The 22,315-nt window shown below is 51.9% G+C and overlaps 1 protein-coding gene across 2 annotated transcripts in view; it reads right to left on the bottom strand.

The window, feature by feature from the left end:
- The window catches only part of Pde4a (phosphodiesterase 4A), a 44,101-nt gene extending 35,028 nt beyond the window's left edge, over window positions 1–9,073 (bottom strand). The window contains exon 1 of one of the 2 annotated variants that reach the window (XM_041657060.1): window positions 8,482–9,073. In XM_041657060.1, the coding sequence (XP_041512994.1) occupies window positions 8,482–8,786 (305 nt within the window). In that variant the 5' untranslated portion in view covers window positions 8,787–9,073. The remainder of the gene's footprint in view (window positions 1–8,481) is intronic. The other variant, XM_041657063.1, reaches the window with a different exon arrangement.
- Window positions 9,074–22,315: the final 13,242 nt, after the last annotated feature.

Here is a 22,315-nt window from a genome sequence, read left to right as displayed (position 1 = left end):
GAGCTGAGGCCAGAAGAGGCTGTCAGACCCCTGGAACAGAACTGCCATGTGGGTGCTGGAAAGTGAACCTGGATCCTCTGCAAGAGCAACCAGTGCTGTTAGCTGCTGAGCCATATCTCTCCAGACCTCTAGGGCTGGAGTTCCAAAAATAAAAATAAATTTATTTTAATTTCTTAAAATTTATTTAATTCTCGCCAGGTATGATAGTGGACCCCTTTGATCTCAGGAGAGGCAGAGTCCGGTGGATCTCTGAGTTTGAGGTTAGCCCGTTTACAAAGAGAGTTCCAGGAAAGTAGTCAGGGCTACAAAAGAGAAATCTGTCTCTGAAAACAAAAATACAAAATTATTTTCTCTTTAATGACGTGTGTTGTGTGTGTGGGGGTGGTGGTGGATATGAATTCGTGAATGCAGGTCAGGGGTTGGAAGAGGGTGCCGCAACTCCCGGAGCTCTGGTCACAGGGCAGAGGCTGGAAGAGGGTGCCGCAACTCCCGGAGCTCTGGTCACAGGGCAGAGGCTGGAAGAGGGTGCCGCATCTCCCGGAGCTCTGGTCACAGGCAGTTGGGAGCCTGTCCTGGGAACTGGACTTGGGACTCCTATAAGAACGGCATGTGCTCTAACTGCAGAGTATTTCTCCAGGTCCTGGAATGTTTGTTTGTGTGCTTGACACAGGGTTTCATGTAGCCCAAGCTGGTCCAGAACTGACTGTACTGTAGGAGCTGAGACCTTGAATCTCTGATCCTCCTGCCTCCACATCGGGGTTACAGGTGGCACCACCATGCCTGGTTCATGCCATGCTGGGCTACAAGTCCAAGTCTTATGCATTCAAGCAAGCACTCTACCAATTGAGCTCTAAGCCCTGCTTCTTCTTTGTTTTTAAGATTTTTTTTTTTTTGCCTACATGCATGTTCACTATGTGTTTGCCGTGCCCACAGATGCCAGAAAGGGTACCGAATCTCCTGCTGATCCAAAGGACCCAGGTTCAACTCCCAGCAACCACACAGCGGCTCCAAACCAGTTGTGACTCCAGTTCCAGGGGATCTAGTGTCCTCTTCTGGCCCTGGCAGACACTAGGAAGCACATGGTGCACAGACACGCATGCAGACAAAAACACCCCTACATGTGAAAATAAAAGTTAAAAGACTGTATCAATCTTCCAGCCTTAGCCTCCAGAGTGCTTATGGTGCGGCTGTCCCACTCAATCTCAGCCCCTTCCTAGGGCACCACTCCCGTTCAGGACCTAGAAGCTGCCTGTTTGCTGCCCTTTCCCTCTGCCACCGAACACACCCATACCACATCTTCCCTAGGTCTCTACTCAGATGTCACCTCCGCAGAGGGGACTTGCCTGACCTCAGGATTCCTCTGTGCTTCCTCCCTGACGCGTCATCTACAGTTATCTGATGGCTTTGTTATTTCTGCTCAACCACTCTGAGAACTCCAGACAGCAACACTTTTGTTTTCGTTTGTTTTTTCAGACAGGGTTTCTCTGTGTAGTCCTTGCTGTCCTAGAACTTGCTCTATAGACCAGGCTGGCCTTGAACCCACAGAGATCCACCTGTCTCTGCCTCCCAAGTGCTGGGATTAGAGGTGTAAGCCACCACGCCTAGCTTTCTTTTTCTTTTTTGAAACAGGGTCTTATGTAGCAGGCTGGCCTGGAACTCACTAGCAGCAGTGATGAGACGTGATGGCAGGCGTGTTTCCTGGGGCTAGGGATGAACCCGGGGCTTCTGGAGTGCTGCAGGAGCACTCCATCAACTGAGTGCAGACAGCAACAACTCTGAGTCAGAGCCTTAGCGGCACATGTCTGCGGAGAAGGTTTCTGACACATGAAGGAAGCTGAGGACATCAAGCAAGGGAGGGGTCAGGGTGGTTGCCTTTGATTTCTTTCATACCAAGAGACTTGAGCCGCAAGCCAGGGGGCCTGAATTCAGTTCCTGGGACACATGTGGGAGGGGAGAACCAGTTCCCACAAGTGTGTCCTCTAACCTCCACATGCTTGCCATGGAGCCTCACACCTCCCTCAACACAAAATAAACCTAAAGAAATGTAATAAAGGAAGTAAAATCAGCTAGAGAGATGACCCAGCAGTTAAGAGCACTTCTGGTTCTTATAGAGGACCCAGGTTCGATCCCCAGCACCCACAGGTCACTAACTACTTGAACTCCAGTTCCAGAGGATCTGATGTGCTCTTGTGACCTCTGAACACACTGCACATACATAGCACACAGACACAAGATGCAAGCAAAACAACCATATACATCAAAAATACAAATAACTAAAATCTTTTTTAATGATTTATTTATTTAAGGTGCATTGGTGTTGTTCTTGCAACATGTCAGTCTGTGTGATGTCTGTCTGCCTGTGTGATGTCTGTCTATGTGATGTTTGTGTGATATCTGTCTGTCTGTGTGATGTCTGTCTGTCTTTCTGTGTGATGTCTATCTGGTGGGTGTCGGATCTCTTGGAATGGAGAGTTAAAGGGGAGGAGGAGGAACAGTCCTAGGCCTAAGGCAAATACTATATGAGCTGCTATGTGGGTGCTGGAAGAGGAGTCAGTGCTTTTTTTGTCTTTTTGTTTTTCGACACAGGATTCTTCTGTGTCTAACAGTCCTGGCTGCCCTGGAACTTGCTTTGTAGACCAGACTGGCATCAGACACACAGAGACTGCTTACCTCTGTCTCCTGAGTGCTGGGATTAAAGGTGTGAGCCACCACATCTGGCAAGAGAGACTGCAGCTGGGAGGGACTTCTCTTCTGACTGATAGCATTTGAGGAAATGCTTTTTCCAAAGAATCCTTGGCTGCCCAGGCCCCATATCATCAGACCACAGGCCCAGGGTAGGCTTTTCTTACTCATTCTAGCTCTGTCTGATGAGAGGAAGAGGCCCGAGGCCTGGGGATGGAGCTCAGTGGATAGCACACCTACCTAGGACCCCTTTAGCCCTGGGCTCTGCCTCCAGCACCAAGTGAGGGGGACACAGAGATCTGTACTTGTAATCTCAGGCAGAATCATCTGGAGTTTAAAGCTATCCCGAGCTACACAAGAAACCATTTCAAAAAACAATAGCAGGGAGGCCAGGCGTGATGACACACACCTTTAATCTCAGCACTCAGGAGGCAGAGGCAGGCGGATCTCTGAGTCCAAGGCCGGCCGGGTATACAGAGTGAGTTAGTTGTAGGACAGCTAGGGCTATGTAGAAAACCAAAAACTCAAAACAACCAAACAAACAATAGCCAACAACAGCAGAGGATGAAGACACAGCTCCCGAGGAGCGCACTCTCTGTGCAAGCATGAAGACTTGAGTTCAAATCTCACACTCACACAGAAGCCAGGCCTGTAACCCAGTGGTGGGGGCCAGAGAGAGGACAATCCCTGAAAGTCAGTGAACCGGAGAGTCCATTGGTCAGCTAATCCAGCAACAATGTAAGACCCCAGGATCCACCCTGTCTCAAGGGAAGAAAGCAGGAGAGCAGTGTCCTCCTCTGGCCTCTGTAGGAGGAGCACACACAGACACCACGCACATTCGCAATACATACTCAAAGTACAAACAATGAGAAGGCTGGGAGAAAGCCTCGGTCCAGGGATCTACACTGAAACAAAGAAATCGGGGTTGGAGATTTAGCTAATGGTCGAGTCCTTGCCTAGCAAGCTCAAGGCCCTGCTTTGGTCCTCAGCTGGGGGGTGGGGGATTTAGGGACAGGAGAGATGGCTCAGCACTTAAGAGCACTGGCTACTCTTTTAGAGATCACAGTGTTTGATTTCTAGCACCCTCACAGGGGCTTACAACCATCTGCAACTCTGATGTAACACCTTCTTCTGGCCTCCATGGGCACAACATGCATGTGCTACACAGGCATGCATACAGGCAAAACACCCATACACATAAGATAAAGAAAAATAAAAAATGTTTAAAGAAAGAAACATGGCAGGGGCAACAGCTTGTAATCTCTGAACCAGGAGGGGTGGAGGCCGGGGAGACACTGCCTCCAAAAATCAAGTCACCCAGCTGTGGGGGCACAAACCTCTGCGGTCAGCCTGCCCTACGACAGACATACAAACAAAAATAGACGGCTTTGGAAGAACTAAACCTGAAGGTGACTGGGACTGCCACTCACACAGACACACCTGTATGGGGTCAGCAGCCACGCTGGTTCACTGGAGGATCCCATGCCAAAAGCAACGTGTTGGCCTAGAGACAGGCTTGGCGGCTAAGAACATCTGCTGGTCTTGAAGACTTGGGTCTGGCTCCTAACATCCCCACTGGGCAGGTCAAGCTCCTCTTACGCCAGCTGGGGAATCTGACAATCCTCTTCTGATATTTGAAGGCACCTACATACACCTAGTACACACGCACACACTTAGGTCCATACACATAAAATAAAACAATTCTCTTTGTCTGCCAAGAAACCTCAGTGTGTAGAAACACTTGCCACACAGGGTTATGAACCCAGTGTCATCCACAGAACTCATGATGGAAGGAGGGAACCAACTCCTTAAAGTTGACCTATGACCTCCACATTTGCACTGTGCCCAAAGTCATACCCAGATCACACACAATAAAAAACAAATTATTATATATAATAAAAATCTTATATAAAAAGCAATACATGCCGGGTGATGGTGACACACGCCTTTAATCCTAGCACTTGGGAGGCAGAGGCAGGCGGATCTCTGTTGAGTGTGAGGCCAGCCCGATCTACAAATTGAGTTCAGGAAATCCAGGGCTTGTTACACAGAGAAACCCTCTCTCAAAAAACAAAACAAAACAAAAGCAACACACCAAAACTAAGGCTCAGAGAGAAACCGTCCTTGTTCCTAGATCACAAAGGGAAGACACCATTCAAACCTCCCTGAAGTACTGGAGCGGAGACCTGGTTCTGTCTGTAACTTCAATCCTGCTTCTCTGGGATGCTGGCCACCTTTGTCTGGGAAGAAGCTCTCAGAGATGGCCCAGGGGTGAAGAGCTGGTACTGGTCTTGCAGAGAACAGGAGACTGAATCTCAGCACCCTCTAGGATTGCATTCCAGGTGATCCCATGCCCCTGGCCTTTGTGGGCACCTGCACTAACATGCATATACCCACCTCCCAACACATAGAATCTAAAAAATTCAAACACCCAGGCATGGTGCCACACTGCTGTAATCCAGTACTCAGGAGGCAGAGGCAGAAGGATCTCCACGAGTTCAAGTCCAGTCAGGTCTACACAGCCAGCTCCAGAACAGCCAGAACTACACAAAGAGACACTGTCTCAAAAAGAAAAAACAAAAACAACAAAAGGCAGGCACAGTGGTGCAGGCCTTCAGTCCCTGAACTCCCAAGGGCAGGGGCAGGTGGGTCTCTTAGAGTTTAAGGCCAGCTTGGTATTCACAGTGAGTTCCAGGACAGCTAGAGCTACACAGTGAGAACCTGCCTCCCCCTCCAAAAAATAAAAGGTGGACAGCCAAGGAGGTTGCAAGCTGTACCGAAGAGGTTGGAGTCAGGACTCCGGTGCTTGCTGGGACCCAGGCTCAGAGGCAGGACAGGGTGGGCCAACTTTTCTTTCAAGTTCCACCAAGAGTGTCCGCCAAGAGGCTGTTCCTGTTGCAGTGGCCTAAGGCGCGTGTAATTATGGGACACAACCCTGTCCTAGCCTGCGGTTGGCCAGTCTGGCGCCCAGCTCCCCGAGGCTTTCAAAAGGCATGAAATGATAATGAGAGTCAACGCCGCACGTCTCTCACAGTCCAGCAGAGGGCGCTCCAAGAACCCGGTTCCCAGCTCTGGGCCCGGCCTGTGGGCGCGCAGCAGGGAACTCAAGGGCAGAGGACCCCAATGGAAACAGACATCACCCACAAGAGAGATACCAGCCTGGTTGTGTGCACATGTCTCGTTGGGAGCCAGAAAGAGTTCCTCTGGAGGAGAGAAAGTGGGAAGGTCCAATGTGTGGTAAGAGACCAATCCAGTGCCCCCTCTCTACCCTGCCTCTGCCTCTCCTCTCCATCTGTCTTTTGACAGATCGCAGTGGGTATGTGACTCAGCCCCAGAGGCCGCGCCAGGAGCGCCGTCTCGCGCACCCCCCGCCAGATCTGAGGACCTAGTGCAGACTCCATCTCGAAGAGGAAAAGTGCCTCCCTTCTGGGGTTCTTATAAGCCTAGTAGGGTGGCTGCACCTTCTCTGCATTAGTTGCCTGGACTCCACGATGGAGAGTGTCGGGGATCTGGTGTGTGCGCACCAGCTCAACTGCGTTTGTTTTCGGTCCCCTTCCTCTTTCTGTGCAGGGCGCTGGCACCAATGCCATCTCTCAGTCCACAAGGCAACTCAGCTGTCCCAGCTGCGGCCTCTGCAGGCTACATACTTCCCGCAGGGAAACCGAAACCCGAGCTGGTTCAGGGATGGGCTGAGATTCCTGTTTCTGATTTCTCACTACCGGACAAGCCGCTTTCACTGCGGCCTCCTCCGTTTTCCTCCAAGTTCAGGGACTTTGAGCAACAATCCCTGCAAAGTCCTTCGCACGCACCGGGAGCTCAGAACTCTCAAACTGACTGCTCCTGGGTAGTGCCTAACTTCTGCAAAGGTACCTGGGATATTTGAACCAGAGCTTGAGGGCATCGAAAGGAATTTTTGATCCGCAGTTTCTTCATCAGTCCAACAGGGATCCCAGCTACTGGCAAGTAGTGGGGTAAATAGGTAAAGGGGTGTGTGTGTGTGTGTGTGTGTGTGTAGAAAAGGCCCCAGGCCTGAAGTCCAAAAGCTAGCCATTAAGGAAAGGGCACATGAATTATAATTATTACCACTCAGTCACTGTTCATCAGACAACAGGGGGCCAGGAAGTCCCTAGGGCCTTAAAAGAGAATAGGGCCTGGTTTCCTGGCGCTCCACCCCCTGCACCATCTCAAGGGCTCCCAGTCTCTGGGTTGGCATTTCCTGTTGATGTGAGTTTTGTGTGTGAGTGTGTGTGTGAGAGAGATAGTGTGTGTGTTTTGTTTTCATTTTCCCTCTCCTAGTTCCCTCTGAGAAATCTCAGGAGCCTGACTCTTGGTTCCTGGTAGGGACTCAGGCAGCTGGGCCTGGGGAAAATAAAGGGGGGAGGGGCGGTCCTTGAAGAGCTGTAGGAACTGGGGGGAGGGCGTATCCCAGAAGGATCTAGGAAGACTGCAGTCATAGTCTAAAGGGGCCTTGCTTGGGGACTCCAGGCATGAGAAAGCCAGATATGCCATCTTACGGGTGCTCCAAAGGAACGCAAATGTTAGCTGTCAACCACCTAGCGGCCTGAAGGCCTCCCAGTCAGAGTCGGGTACCTTTTATAGTGGCTTCAATCACTTGGACTATCCTAGGTCAAGAAGATACTCGTAATTAGGAGACCCAGGGCAGATGGTGGTGCATGGCTCACCAGAGTACTGATTGTCAGAACTGTCACTAAACTCAAGTGACCGTAAAACTGCACACGGTAGAGTGAGGCAGGACTATCACATGTTCAAGGCCAACCTGGGCTACTAAGTGAGTTCTAGGCTAGCCAGGCTACTTTCTTTGGGAAAAAAAAAAAGCAAACAAGGGTGGTCACATTGTCTCATACAGTCTCAGGTCCTAGGCACACAGCACAGCCCCTGACAGCAAAGAGGTGGCCCCTGGAACATGGAAACCATCATGTATTTATTGTTCTGGAAGCACATAGCCACTATGCCACATTAACCATGCCTCATGAAGACACAGTTACTCTGTCAACACCACAGACAACTATCACTGTCACCTGGGTGCAATACAGCCACGCAGATGACAGACACAAACATGGTCACCCTGGGACAGCCAGAAGCACACTGCCACTCGGCAACAGTAACTGTCCCCAGAGCAGAGTCAGGCAGAGCCCCGAATCCAGGCAGCCCGAGCCACTCACATACCTAAGGACCCTCTCTCTCTGAGACGACCACAGCAGTGATCCACCACACTGTCAGGTCAGAAGGCTGGGAACTACTCTTTGATGGGACCTCAAATGCCCTTGGCACTGGTCCAAGAAGCCCTCAATGTCTGGAAGGGGCTTGTTCCAAATCTTAATACAGAACTGGATAGTGCTTCCCAGAGGACCCCCTGGATTCCTAACAGCAGTTACTGTAGGGCTCCCCTAATGTATGTCTCCACTCCACCTAGAGTGCTACCCCACCTGAAGTAACCAGCGTGGTTCTGCAGGCACCCTACAGAATGATCACTAGGGTATCACACAATGACCCCAGCCCCCAGGAAGTCTCTCCAAGGGGTACCCTCTCTCCCTCCGGCAGCTGCACTGGACCATTACTGGCTAAGCTTGTAGAGAGCCCTGAAGCTACACGAAATCCCCAAACCCCAACTTCACCCTGGAACCCTCAACAGTAGAAGACCTTCTGGTGCAGTGGCTCCCCCTCTCACCACCCACGCGGGTCACGCTGACCCCACCCGCCCCACAGCGCCCCCTTTGGCCAGATTTGCGCGTGGCGCCCCTTGCGCGCCTGGGCGCTCTGCGCGCTGGGGAGTCTCACCGCCTGCTGCTGCCTCCGCTGGTACCGGTGCCGTGGAAGGACGAGGGCCAAGACATGCGGGTAGTCCGCAGGCCTGGCCGGTCGCCAGTGTCCACGGCGTCGGCGCGCTCCATCGGCCGGTGCGGCGAGCGCTCCGGCTCTGAGCGCTCGGCACTGTCCGAATAGCCGCGCTGCTGGATGCGGATCGGGGTCCTTGGCTGCCGCCACAGGTGCTGGGGGGGTGGCTTCAGGGTGGCCTGGCCCTCCCGAGGTCCAGGGAGAGAGAGAGATAGGCTCCTCTCCGAGGGGGCGGCCGGAGGCTCCATGGCTCCTGCTCTGTCTCGCGGGACGCTCGGGGGGCAAGGCGTCCCCTGACCTGTCCGAGATCAGCGGCGCCACGGCCGAGGCGCTTGGGGACCCACGGGGGCTCCTGGCCTCAGTGGGGCCATGGCGCCCAAGGGTGGAGAGCGCGGACGGCAGCGGCGCCGGAATCCTCCTGGCGCTTGGAGCCCGCTACGCTCTCGGAACCCGGCGCCAGCCGCGACTCCCCGCCCCGGTCCGCCCCTCCCTGCCCCACCACCCGCCCGGCGACTGTCACAGCACTACCCCCTCCTTGGAGGAGGAGGGTGTCGGCCCTCCGCACCCACGCACAGCCCAATCCCGCCGGGGAGGGGGTGCCGCCGCTCGCCTATCTCCGAGAGCCCTTTAGAATAGCAGGCACGCTCAGGGACCGAAGAGTTAAAGGGTTAATGGCATTCGGACTGAGACATCCGACTGGTTGGCGGGGTGTCACTCAGCCGCATCCATCAAGGCTGGGGCGGAGTCAGGGGCTGTCGTTTCCTCGTCTCTAGAACCCCAGTCACCCTTTCTCCCAGGTTCCCTTTTCGGGGAGTGGTCCTCGTGCCTCCATGGTGCAGTGTCTGCAAGCCAGTAGTGTTGCGCATAGGACAGTGACGGCGTGTGGCTCCCCCACAGCTTGGCGGGATGTGAGCGCACGTGGCTTCTTCCGAGGGCTGTCAGTGTTTTCGATGTCGCCTGGAAGTGTGTGCGCGCACGTGGTGGCTGCTCCCGCTGCTGCTGTCGGGGGTGTAAGGATGCGCGCGCACGTGTGCGGCCCGTCGGGAGGGCGGAGCGTCCCATGGGGGTCTGTTCCGGTGGCCCCGGGCTGCGCACACCTTCCCACGCGCTCGGGCTCTGTATTGTGATTATGATGGGAGGATGCTGGTACGAGTTTTCCACGGAATTTCTCCTCTGTTGTCTGTGACTCCCGAGGGTGTATTTTAGTGCAAGTCTGTGTGGTCGGTCTTTTGAGGTGTGTCTGTGTCGGGGGTGTGTCCTTTTGGGTCCCCTTGTGACTGAAAAATAGTTATCGCTACCTCTTTTTTTATCTTTAAGAAAAAATGTATTACATTATTTGTGTGTGTATGCGTGTGGGCACGCGTGTCCCCCACCTCACCATCCAAATGCTATGTAACTCAACTCCTGAAGCAAGATTTGGTCCAGTTGTGCACCCTTAATCCTTGCGAATATCCGTTAGATGCCTCGGAGAGGCAAGGTCAGAGGACAATCCACGGGAGTCAAGTCTCACCTTCCACCTTGTGGGCCCCGGGAAGCTTGGAGGCAAATGCTTTTATCCATTGAGCCATCTCGCCGGCCCAATCGCCGCCCCCTCTTCTTTTAATTATTAAAAACTTTAAAGTTTTTCTGCGGAAGGTAAACTGAGGCAGATGAGAGGGGTAGCTGGGACACGAGAGCCTAGGAGGGTACACTCCACCTCTGTCGTTTTTAGGCGAGTAAACAAGCAGAGCCTCTTCCCCTCGTTCCCCGCCCTCAGAACCCCCCTTCCGGCACCTAAATCCGGAGTCGCCGTGACTCACGCTCCCGCCTCCCTCAGCGCCGTGCCGAGCGAGCGAGCAAAGAGTGAGCCGGGATTCAAGCGCATCCCCAACCCTCCTCCCAGCTCTGGCTGAGCCCTGATGGCTGCTGGGTTGGGGGGGGGGGTTGCTGCTTGCTATCCCCGGTGCCCCACCTCCCTTCCAGGCTGAATCCTTGCTCAGACGCTGCGGTGTCCCCGTCCAATCCCTCGCCCCCGTACATCCCCCCCCCCCCCTTCTCCTGATCGCCTAGCGGGACAAGCCTTGCATTCTCCCTCCCCCCCCCCCCAACTCCCGTTCCTTTTAACATACAGGCAACAAATCTTTCCCAGTCTCCAACTTATTCAACCACTTTTTCTCTAGCTGGAGGGGACTCCAAGCGTGGGCTAATAATGAACGAAGAACTGCCCCCCCCCCCAGCAGCCCCAGGTGTTCCGCGAAGCCACTTTTCTCAGGAACCTTCCCCCAGGCATCTAAGCGGGATTTGCAAGTGCTGACGGTGCCCAGCTGTATCAAAGTCTTTGGGAATGGGGTTGAGAGGTGTAGCCTTGGCTCCAACTCTGGATGATGAGGGTCGAGGTCTTGTGATTCTCGAGTTGGGGCATAGGGGAGCTGCAGGTGGAAGGCTCGAAGCTGTGAGCCAAGACTCAAGTCCTGAGGTGAATCAAACTGGACTTGAACCAAACACAGCCTGGAGGGTGGGAGAAGGAACTTTTTCCTCTCATCTGAAAGAAGTATCATGACTTAAGCAGAGACCCTCCAAGGGAGTGGATGGAGGCTGGGACTAGGCGAGACTGCTATTGCAAAGATGGAGGCTAGGGGAATGAGGGCTGGGCAGGGGTGGGCTGACAGAGCCAGCCAGCCCAGCCGTTTGGCTCTCTAATTGAGCTCCCAGCCAAGAAGTGGGAGTAGGTTGCCCTGGGAGGACCCCCATGAGAAATAGCGGAAAGCGCAGCTAGTGCGCTGCTGAGATGGCTCAGCATCTCAGCATGGAAGGGCGTTTGCTGCCAAGCCTAACGTTGTGAGTCAGATACTCAGGACCCACATGGTGGAAGGAGAGAACAGACCCTCAAGGTTGTCCTCTGAACAACACACACACATACACACAATAAATAAACAAACAAATAAAAATAGATAAATGTAATAAAAAATTTTAAAGAAAAAAAGTACAGATAGGACTTAGACCTTTTTCATACCCTTTCCCTCACCCCCGTGAAAAACACAAGCTGTGGACTTACTCCAAGCTGCCACCATGCTGGCTAATGCTGCCAGCAGGAAAACTGAAGCAGCTGCACCACACGCTGGCCAAAGACCAGCCCCTCCACTCTGCGAATTTAGGGGCGTCCTGAAGGCTCTGGAGGTGTGCAAACCCTTTTCCTCTATGTAGGCCCCTGCTGACTCAGGCAGCTTGGGGCGGGGGGGGGGGGGGGGGATGCTTGCTGAGGCTGCCAGGGCACCTCCGAACAGAGCTGTCCCAGCCAGAATGAGCGGCATTTACAAAACGCTGGCCACTCAGGAAGGGCTCCTGGTTGGCTTACTCCTCCGTGCTCACTTTCCACTTCGATCCCCCTCGTGCCTACCTGTTGGCCTCCGCTCTGCGGATAATTATTCGAGGCAGGATCAGCGGCCGCCGTAGGCTCTTTGGCCTTGGCATCGGAGGGACCCCAGGATCTGAGGACTCGGGCTGAGCCCAGTCCTGACCAGGAGATGGTGGCAAGGGCAGCGCAGGTCCGCCCCTAGCATGTTGACACAGCAGGACTCTGTGGCTCCCCTGGGCCTCTGTGGAGGGACATGGGTGGAATTGGGGTGTGTCTTGCGGGTCTAAATGCCGCCCCCAGGAACACAACTACTTAACTACCCCAGGGAGCAGCTAATGGGCACATACAGGCCTCTCATTTCTGAGCCTCCCTTGGAGAGTGCCCTCCCACACTTAGGTGTGAAAGAGCCTCCTTAATTCATATAATTTAAGTGTGGGGGAAACTTATTATGTAGCCTAGGCTGGCCTCCTGCCTCAGCTTACCACCTGCCGGCGTTACAGTCCTGCACCTCTACGCCCTATTTCATCATCTTTTTCTACCCTAGTTCTCTCTTTCCTTCTTGTAGCACAAGCTGGCCTTGAAATCACTGCCTGATTCTCCTCCCAAGCGCTGAAATTAAAGGCCTACGTCTCTACATTCAGTATCACCCTTCGTAAGTGATCCACTCATGTTTTCTAAGCAGTTTCCCCCTCCCACCTTATTTTTCTTTACATCTGAAACCTACGAGACCTCATCCTGGGCGACTTTTCCTTCACCAGCTGGCCAAAACTGTCTCCGCATCTGAGAAGCCACAAGAAAGGCTCCCGGCCCACCTTTTGTGTGTGGGGGGGAGGGGGTTCGAGACAGGGTTTCTCTGGAACTACCTCTTGTAGACCAGGCTGGCTTCGAACTCACAGAGATCTGCCTGTCTCTGCCTCCCAAGTGCTGGGATTAAAGGCGTGCACCACCACCACCCGGCTCTCCCTGTTCACTATTTTTGGACTGAGAATTTATAAATCTGGAAAGCATGCGTGTGTGTGTGTGTGTGTGTGTGTGTGTGTGTGTAAGTGCAAAGGGGTGAACCTAGGCAAAAGTACGCCCCCTACTGTGCTCCGCGGGGACTATAGTCTAAGCCCCGCCCCACGCCCAGGTCCCGCCCCCTCCGGGGGCCTGGGTCGGAACCACAGACTCCCCGCTGCTCTTCTTCAGTTTCCCTCAGTTCATCCCTTGAACCCTCGTCAAGGGTCACCTGCCTGTGCGGAGGACGAGGGGCAACTTCCCATAGAACCCGCGGGTTCCCCCTGAAGACCAGGTCCAGAACCTTCCCAGCCCCTTCGCTGGTCACTCATTTCTCCCAAGGGTGAGTGTGACGTTGGCGCACGTCAGCAAGCAGCTGACTCAAAGCTTGCGGGAGATGACGCCCTCCCATTACCATGATGACAGGTGACGCACGCGCGCTCGGGCGGGTGTAGGTGCGGCGGCTGACCACTGGGGGCGCGGTGGTCCCTCTGCTCGCGCTTCGCGGCCCCACGCTGGGACTTCCCCGTCCGGGAATCCCACGGAGGAGCCGGCCGCGTGCTGCGCGTGGTCCGAGCCGGGGGCCGGAGGAAGCGTCCCTGCGAGCTGTTGGGCTTTCTGCTACACCCAAAACGCCCAAAATAGCTGCGGTGTGCGGGGGCCGGCGCGGAGAGAGACGGCGGCTTCTGGGCACAGATGGGGGACGCACAAGGCAGAGGCGCGGAGACAGACAGGGACTGGTGGAAATAGAAACAGACAGACAGGGACACAGACGCAGCTTGCGGTGACAAGGGAGGGAGAGGCTGGCTCATTTTACCTTCGCACCTGACACTGAAGATGTGGGTTGTGTGGCATGGGTCTCGGACTTAACCTTCCTGAGCCTCAGTTTCCACTCTTCTTTCCTGGCTAGCCTCAGACTTCTCCCAGTGACCTTGAACATCTTGTCCTTCTTCCTCCACTTCAGTGCCGGGGATTACAGGCTTGCAAGACCAAACCCATTTAAGGGATCCAATTTAGGACTGCACAATATGCTATGCAAGCGCGCTATCAACTGAGACATATCCAGAATTTTTGACAAGGTCTTTTTATGTAGACCAGACTGGTCTTGAACTCAAAGATCCACTTGCTCTGCCTCCTGAGTACTAGGATTATAGGCATTCATCTGGTAGGTTTCTGCTTCAAATAAGATTACAAGCCCCTGAAACTCCTGTTCTCCTGCTTCTGTAACAGGGAGGGCCACAGTGCTGCTGTGTTACATTTATGACATAATTTGCCTACACTGGAATATCACCTGCAGCCTGGGCTGAGATGGAATGAGAAAAGTGCTCGCTATGCAAGCATGAGGACCGGAATTCAGATCCCCAGTACCCACGTAAAAGCTGGGTGGGGTGGGGTATACCTCTAACTCTCCATGCTGGTATGGGAGGTGCATATTTGGATCGTGGGGTTCAGTGACCAGCCAGCCTAGAGAAATTATGATCTTGAAGTTCAGTGAGAGACCCCGTCTCAAAAAATATGTTAGGTGTTGTGCTGCAAGCCTCTAATCCTTGTGGTCAGAGGCAGACACGGGATCTCATCTGTGAGTTGGCAGACAGCCTGGGCTACACAGTGCAACCCTGTCTCTAAAATAAAAATAAGGCAGGCAGCAATAGAGAAACACATCTATTGTTGACCTCTGACTGCCATATGCACCCTCATGTGAATGCACCCACACACACGGGTACAAACACATGAACACCAAAATGAAAAATGGAATATCAGAACCAGATTTGGTGGGACACATCTTTAATCCTACCCCTTGGGAGGCAGAGGCAGGCTGATGGCTGATCAATTTCTGTGAGTGTGAGGCCAGCTTGGTCTACATAGTGAATTCCAAGCCAGCCAAGACTCATACTGAGGCCCTGTCTCGAGAAAAATAGAGCATCTGGTATAGGACAGCAGAAAGAGATTACCATTTTTTCCCCCAGACAGGATTCCACATAGCCCAAGCTGGTTTCAAACTTGCTATGAAGTCCAGACTGAATTCGAACTCCAGATCTTCCTGTCTCCAAGTTTGTTTGTTTCCAAGACAGGGTTTCTCTGTGTAGTCCTGGCTGCCCTGGAACTAGCTCTGTAGACCAGGCTGGCTGCAAACTCAGAGATCTGCCTGCCTCTACCTCCTGAGTGGTGAGCGTGTGCCATCCGCCCAGTGTGCCTCCATTTTTTTTAAAGAATTCGTTTTTTTATTTAAATATTTTATTTATTTTTTTATTATGTATACAGTGTTCTGTCTGTGTGTATGCCTGCAGGCCAGAAGAGGGCACCAGACCCCGTTACGGATGGTTGTGAGACACCATGTGGTTGCTGGGAATTGAACTCAGGACCTTTGGAAGAGCAGGCAATGCTCTTAACCACTGAGCCATCTCTCCAGCCCCTGTGCCTCTATTTTTTATGTGTTATTTATACCCACCACACCCAGTTATTTCTGTGTGCTGGGACTCATTGAGATAATTTCCAGTCTTTCAGAAATGAGATTATTGGGGGCAGTGCTGTGCTACATATTAATGCCAGGGTTTCCTCCTGCGTGCCAGGCAAGCATGCCACTACTAAGGTATAAGATCCTCCCTGCTTTGTATGTGGTGTGTGCTGTGGTGTAAGAAAGAGAACTCTTGATATGTATCCCAGGATGGTCTTCCTGCCTCAACCTGCCAAGTGCTGAGGCTACAGATGTGAACCAACATCATTCTGTGTTGTCCAGTTGGCTGCCAGCTCCTAGGATCAAGAAGCCCTTCTGGCTGGGCGGTGGTGGCACACACCTTTAATCCTAGCACTCGGGAGGCAAGCGGATCTTTGTGATCTTTGCGAGTTCGAGGCCAACCTGGTCTACAAGAGCTAGTTCCAGGACAGGCTCCAAAGCCTGTATGGGGTGGGGGGAGAAGCCCTTCTGAGGCCGGGTGGTGGTGTTTACACACATTTAGTCCCAATACTCAGGTTGCAGGCAGAGGCAGGCAGATCCCTGTGAGTTCAAGGCTAGCCTGGTTCACAGAGTGTGTTCCAGGCCCAGCCGGGGCTACACAGAGAAACCCTGTCCCCCAAACAAAACAAAACAAAAAAGCTCTTCTGCCTTGGTTTCCCAAGTTTCTAAGACCACAGTCAAGTGCCATGGTGCTCAGTCAGACATGGTTGTGCACTGTCATTTCCCCTCCATGTTATAGAACAGCAAAATAAATTCTTCCTATTTTTTTTTTCTTGTCTTGTTGCAATGGCTGAGACATTGATGCAAGAACTGTTAGAAGAGTTGAATGTGGGGGCTGGAGAGATGGCTCAGAGGTTAAGAGCACTGGCTGCTCTTCCAGAGGTCCTGAGTTCAATTCCCAGCAACCACATGGTGGCTCACAATTATCTGTAATGAGATCTGGCGCCCTCTTCTGGCATGCGGGCATACATCGAGGCACAATGTTGTAGATATAATAAATAAATCTTTAAAAAAAACTTGATAAAAAAAGAGCTGAATGTGAATATCTTCTGACTGTATGTGGAAATGACACCCACTCCTTGTGCTCCAACAGACAGACCTAAAGATTGTTGAAGCAAGGAAGGGAAGGGAGGGATGGAAGAATGTAGTGTAACTGCAAGAGATTCTGATAGTACAGTTTTGGGTTTTAAAGGCTTTGGAAGGACAGGAGGGAGGAAGGGAGAGAGGGAGGGAAGAACTTTCAAGAAAGTCTGGTAGTATAGTTTGTTTTTTTTGGGGGGGGGGGTGTCAAGAAAGTGTCTTGCTATGTAGCCCTGGTCATCCTGGAACTCACTATGTAGACCAGACTGGTTTTGAACTCGGAGATCTGCCTGTCTCTGCTTCCCGAGTGCTGGGATTAAAGGTGTGCGCCACCACATCTGGCGCTGATGTTCTGTTTTCATTTTGGTGTTCATTTGTGTGAACCTGTGGGGGGGTACATTCACTTGGGCACACATATGGACGTCAGATTTATTGTTTACATTTTATGTGTGTAGCTGTTTTGTCTGTATGTAGTCTGTGTACCAGGTGCATGCATCAACTGCTCTGGAGTTACAGGAAGTCGTGAGCTGCCATGTGAGTTCTGATAATTGAACCTGGGTTCTCTGCAAGAGTAGCAAATGCTCTGAATTGCTGAGTCATCTCTCTAGTCACCGAGTTTTGACACTTAAAGGCTCGGAAAGAAAGAAGGAAGGGAAGGAATGAGTGTAGCTGCCAGAGAGGCTGATAATACACTGAGTTTTGAAGGCTCTGGAAGGAAGGGAGGGAAGGAGGGAAGGAGGGAGGGAGGGAGGGAGGGAGGGAGGGAGGGAGGGGCACTACAAGAGAGTCCGGTAACAGGGTTCAGTTTTGCAGGTTCTGAAAAGAAGGAAGAGAGAAAAGGAGAAAGAAAGGCAGCTTTTCTCTCTATGTACACATCTAAACATACTCAGTCCCAACAGAGGAGAGGGGCCCAAACTGGCCTTGCCCTGTAGACAGATTGATGACTATCTTAAATGTCACCATAGAACCTTCCAACAACTGATGGAGACGGGGCAGAGACCCACAGCAGAGCACTGGGCTGAGCTCCCAAAGTCCAATTGAGTGGAAGGAGTGAAAATACGAGCAAAGAGATCAAGACCATAATGGGGAGATCCACTAAAACAACTTAGCTGAGCTCACTTACCTGGGAGCTCACCAGCTCTGACCGGACATGGAAGGAACCAGCATAGGACCAAGCTAGACCCTCTGAATGTGGGTGACAGTTGTATGGCTGGGCCAGACTGAGGGGCCACTGGCAGTGGCACCAGGATTTGTCCCTGCTGCTTGTACTGGCTTTTTGGAACCCATTCTCTCCGGATGGATACCTTGCTCAGCCTGGATATAGTAGGGAGGGCGTTGGTCCTTCCTTGGAACAATGTGCCTTGCCTTCTCTGGGGAGTAGATGGGGGGGGATGGGCAGAAGGTGAGGGAATGGGAGGGAAAGGGAATGGAAATTGGAATTGGTATGTAAAATGAAACAAGATAGTTGGTTTTTAAAAAAAAATAATGCTCAACTGCAAAATAAATAAATGGATAAATATGTCCAGTCCCACAGAGAACAGAGCTGGTGGTATGACACCTGGATTCTATAATCAGACCAGCACGGCTACCGTCAAACCCTCCCTCTGCCACTTCCTGGCTGTGTGACCCTGGATAAATCATCCAGTCTTTCTGGGCTTCAGTTTTCTCATCTGTAACAAAAAAGTACCGTTTAGTTAGCCAGGCAGTGGTGGACGCCTTGAATCCCAGCACTCAGGAGGCAGAGGCAGGCAGATCTCTGAATTCGAGGCCAGCCTGATCTACAAAGTGAATTCCAAGACATCCAGATATAGAGAGACCCTATCTTGAAAAACCAAAACCAAAAATAAAAATAAAATAACAATAAAGTACCATTGCACTCACATATGCCGAGGTGGATGTGGAAATAAAACAAGGCAAGGCACAGGATGCTCTGAACACATCTTCAGGCACTCAGAAAACGCTGGTCATCTTCTTATTCACTGTAACAGTAATTATTAGAGCCGGGCATAGTAGCACACCTCTTTAATCCCAGCACTCAGGAGGCAGAAGCAGCCGGATCTCTGTGAGTTTGAGGGCAACCTGGTCTACAAAGTGAGTTCCAGGACAGGCTCCAAAGCTACACAGAGAAACTGTCTCAAAAACAGCAGCAGCAACAAAAAAACAATGAAAAATACATCAGAGTGAGTTTTAGGATAGCCAGAGAGACAAGAAAAATAGTAATTTTGCTTCATAGAGCTATAGATGTACTCAAGAGACTATAAGACATTCAGAGAGGTTGGCCCCAGTAGCCTCCTCACTGTCCCTCACTCAGAAAGTGTCCAGACCTCAGGGCCTTTGCACACGCTCTTCTTGCCGCCTGGAAAGTATCTCAAGACACTCTGTGTTCTTCCTGGATCCCTTTCTACTGCTGTTGTTAGTTAACTTTTAAATTTTAAATTGCCTTGTTATTTGTGTGTGTGTGTGTGTGTGTGTGTGTGTGTGTAAACTGTAAGAGTGTGTGTGGGTTTCACTGCCCACATGCAGGGGCCACAGAACAATTTATAGGCAGCCAGCCCCCTCCTATTGTCCAAATAAATGCCAGTGGTTTTTGTAGACAGGACCTCTTTGCTGATCTAGAATTCAGCCTGTAGACCAGACTCTGATCCTGAGTGTTGGGATCAAAGTTGTCAGCTGCCACATCAAGCTCTGTCCACTCAAATATAAAGCTTTGCAAACATAGGCTAGAGAAGAACACTGACAATCCCAAGGCTTCCTTCTCGGGACAGTACCCTGAATGGGGGGTGGGGGACATGTGTCCTGATGTACAGAAGGCTGCTTTGGGCTTTGCGTGTGTGTCCTGCTTGCTGAGTAGCTGGGATCACAGGTCTCCATGGCAGTTAGGTACTATTTGCCCTCAACCACTGCACTGCAGGGCACCAGAAGGAACTATTATCAACTGTCCTTTTCTTGTGTTATTGCAGAGCCAGTCCCCATGTGTGGAGCCCTTATTCACACCATAGCCCAGTGCATCTGCTCACACTTCTGCTCTACCTTTAGAGCTGAAGCAGGCCTCCACAGCCATGTACACTTGTGTTTACATTGCATGCAGCTTCCCGACTAGCCAGACATGTGTAGTGCAGTTGAGATCTGATCTCAGCTTCAGGACAGCTATGCAAACTACAGAATGGACAGAAAAGCACGGTGTCAGTGGACTGGGCATAAGGCTAGCTAGATGGCCGCGTGACCCTGCCGTGTGCTTGCTGGGATCATGTGCGTGGCTGCAGCAGGAAGCGGTGTTTCCCAGAGGTTAAAGATGTGGATTGCAGTGGGCGGGATGGCTTACTTAACATATATAGAAGTGCTTGCTGAGACTGGAGCTCAAGCCTGGGAACCAGCGTGGTAGGAGGAGAGAAACAACCCACTAATCAAGTTACAGGATCTACACAGAAAAACCCTGTCTCCAAAAAAAAAAAAAAAAAAAAAAAAAGGAAAGGAAAAAAATGACATTTCTTTATTTATGTGGGGAAGGGAAGATGGCCGTGCACAGTCATCATGTTATAGTGGACACACAGACACGAGTCTTGGAGATGTAACTCAGATCTTCAAACTTGGTCTCAAGCACCTTTACTCACTGAGCCATCTCGGTGGCCCCTTCCTCATTTTTATAAGAATGATGATTCACGGGCAGTGGTTGCGCAAGCCTCTAGTGCCAGCTCTGGGGAGGCAGAGGCAGGCAGGCAGAGCATGTTCCAGGACAGCCAGGACTACACAGAGAAAAACCCTGTCTAGAAAAAAAAAAAAGATTCAACTCCTATGGAAGACAGCAAGTCAGGATGACTAGGATCTGTTATGCCAACAGTTGGGACGGGGGGCGGAGGTAAAGACAGGAGGATCAGGGGCTATGTGAGACCCTGACTCGAAAAGAAAAGGGGGGGAGTGACTAATTGGTTCACGATAACCCTCTTTCCTGTTGCCCAATTATCTGGATCTAGTCTGAATTTTAATTTCCTTCACTTAATCAGAACTTGTTTTTTTCAGGGTCTCACTATGTGTTCCTGGCTGTCCTGACTTATAGTTGTTCGCCTCTGCCTGCAGAGTGCTGGGATTAAAGTTAAGAGTTACCATCCCAAGACAGATTTTTGTTTTCTAAGACAGGATCTCCTGCAACCTAGGCTGGCTTCAAACCCCTTATAGCCATTGTCAGCCTGGAACTCCTGATCCTCTTTCTTGCTTCTACCTGCCAAGTGCTGAGGTCAGGCATTCAACACCTCCATTACTGGCAGAATTTCCATTGTGATGGTCAAGTTCATATACAAAGACTTGTTTATATGCGGATCTTGCTCCCTGGCCAACCAGAAACAGGGACCTATAAGTGTCTCCCCTTTGCTGCAACTACTGTCTGGCCAAAGTGGCTGGCATTTACAGTACGTAGTTAGGGAATAGGAATGAAATAACAAGGAAATGAAGGAAAAAATTAAGGCACGTTGGGCTCCTGGTCTACCTTAGTCTCAGCCTGTAGTTACTCCTATAAGTAGCTGAAGAAATAGAAGCTCAGAAATACCCAAGGACCGCTGGGATCCTTGAGATGGAAAGGTGTTGGCGGTAGGGATTCCCACCAACAGCCTCTAGGGGTCTCCGGTGGGGAAGGTGGGTTATCAGGGATTTGAGATTGAGAAACGACTCTCAGTAACTCGGGGCTGTGTCTCTCCCTGACCCCAGGGGCTGGACACAGCCGGTAACAGATTAGGAATGCTTGATGAGAATTCCGGGAGCCGTGGCCCAGGTCCCCTGCCACTTAGGCACCCCCATCGTCAGAAGCCTAGTGGGGAACATCCCCTCACCTACCAGAAAATTCTCAACAGCCAGGGTTTCCTACACACACACACACACACACACACACACACACCACACCACACACCACACCACACATACAGAGTCAGTGGTGGGATGGAGACCCAACAAGAACGTACCAAGGCATAGGTGGAGGGATCACAGCTTTCATGGAGAGCTAGGGGAACCCCATGATCTTAATGTCCTTCCTCCCGGGAGTCGGGTTCCCCCTCTTCCCAACATAGCTAGCATCCCCAGAACTTACCTTGCTGGGAAAAGGGGCTGGAGAGAGGAGGCCCGCCCTCTCGGACCTGGGGTCGGGACAGCGGGAGGGGACCAGTGTCCAGACTCTTTGTTTGCTGGTGTGCGTAGGTGTATGGGAGACCCTTCGGGTATAGGTCCGTCATGCGCGTGCCCGGGCTGGGATAGACCACTGCTGGTGTGGTGGATTGCCAAACTGGGGGAGGAGGGGAAGAAAAACGGGGCTCCCTCAGCCCCGCCCCCGCCCACTATGGAGTTTGAATAAGCGAGATGGGGAGGGGTCATAGCGGGAAGACGCTTTCACGCCCACCACTTCTCCCCCTCTGTCCCACCACTGTCCCCATGAACGGGGACACCCCCCAATCTGCAGACCTTTATTCGCTCCAGACAGTCCCTCTCCAACAGTTCCCGAGCTGTGAAGAGGACCTCCCCCCCGCCAGGCCATATGTATAATGCTCCTCTCTTTCCACCAGACCCCATCTCAAATAGCACCCTTCAATCTGACATAATGCTGGCCCTCGGTTGCAGCGCCAGTTTCTAGATCCTGTATCAAAACATGGGAAGTATCTGAAGCTCAGAAAAACTGGATTTCCTCAAACTCCAGCAGAAATTCAGGGGGCTCAGGTGAGCTGGAAGAGGCTGTGGGTAGCCCCAGATGGTGAGGAAAGCCCCCGCTGGTGCCTTCCAATTCCCGCTGAGTTCAGAACTGGTAACGCTGTCGCTGGTTTAGACATCAGCGACACCCAGAGGTTGTGAAAGGAGATACTTCAGGTGGGGGATTCTGGATGATTCCAGAGGGCTGCAGGTACTGAGGTTCCTGCCTACAAGTGGGGCGAAATGGT

This window comes from Microtus oregoni, unplaced genomic scaffold, assembly GCF_018167655.1.
Source record: "Microtus oregoni isolate MIOR12 unplaced genomic scaffold, Mior012 000008F_ref0000371, whole genome shotgun sequence".
NCBI lineage: Eukaryota > Metazoa > Chordata > Mammalia > Rodentia > Cricetidae > Microtus > Microtus oregoni.
This window is presented reverse-complemented; position numbering and strand designations above follow the sequence as displayed.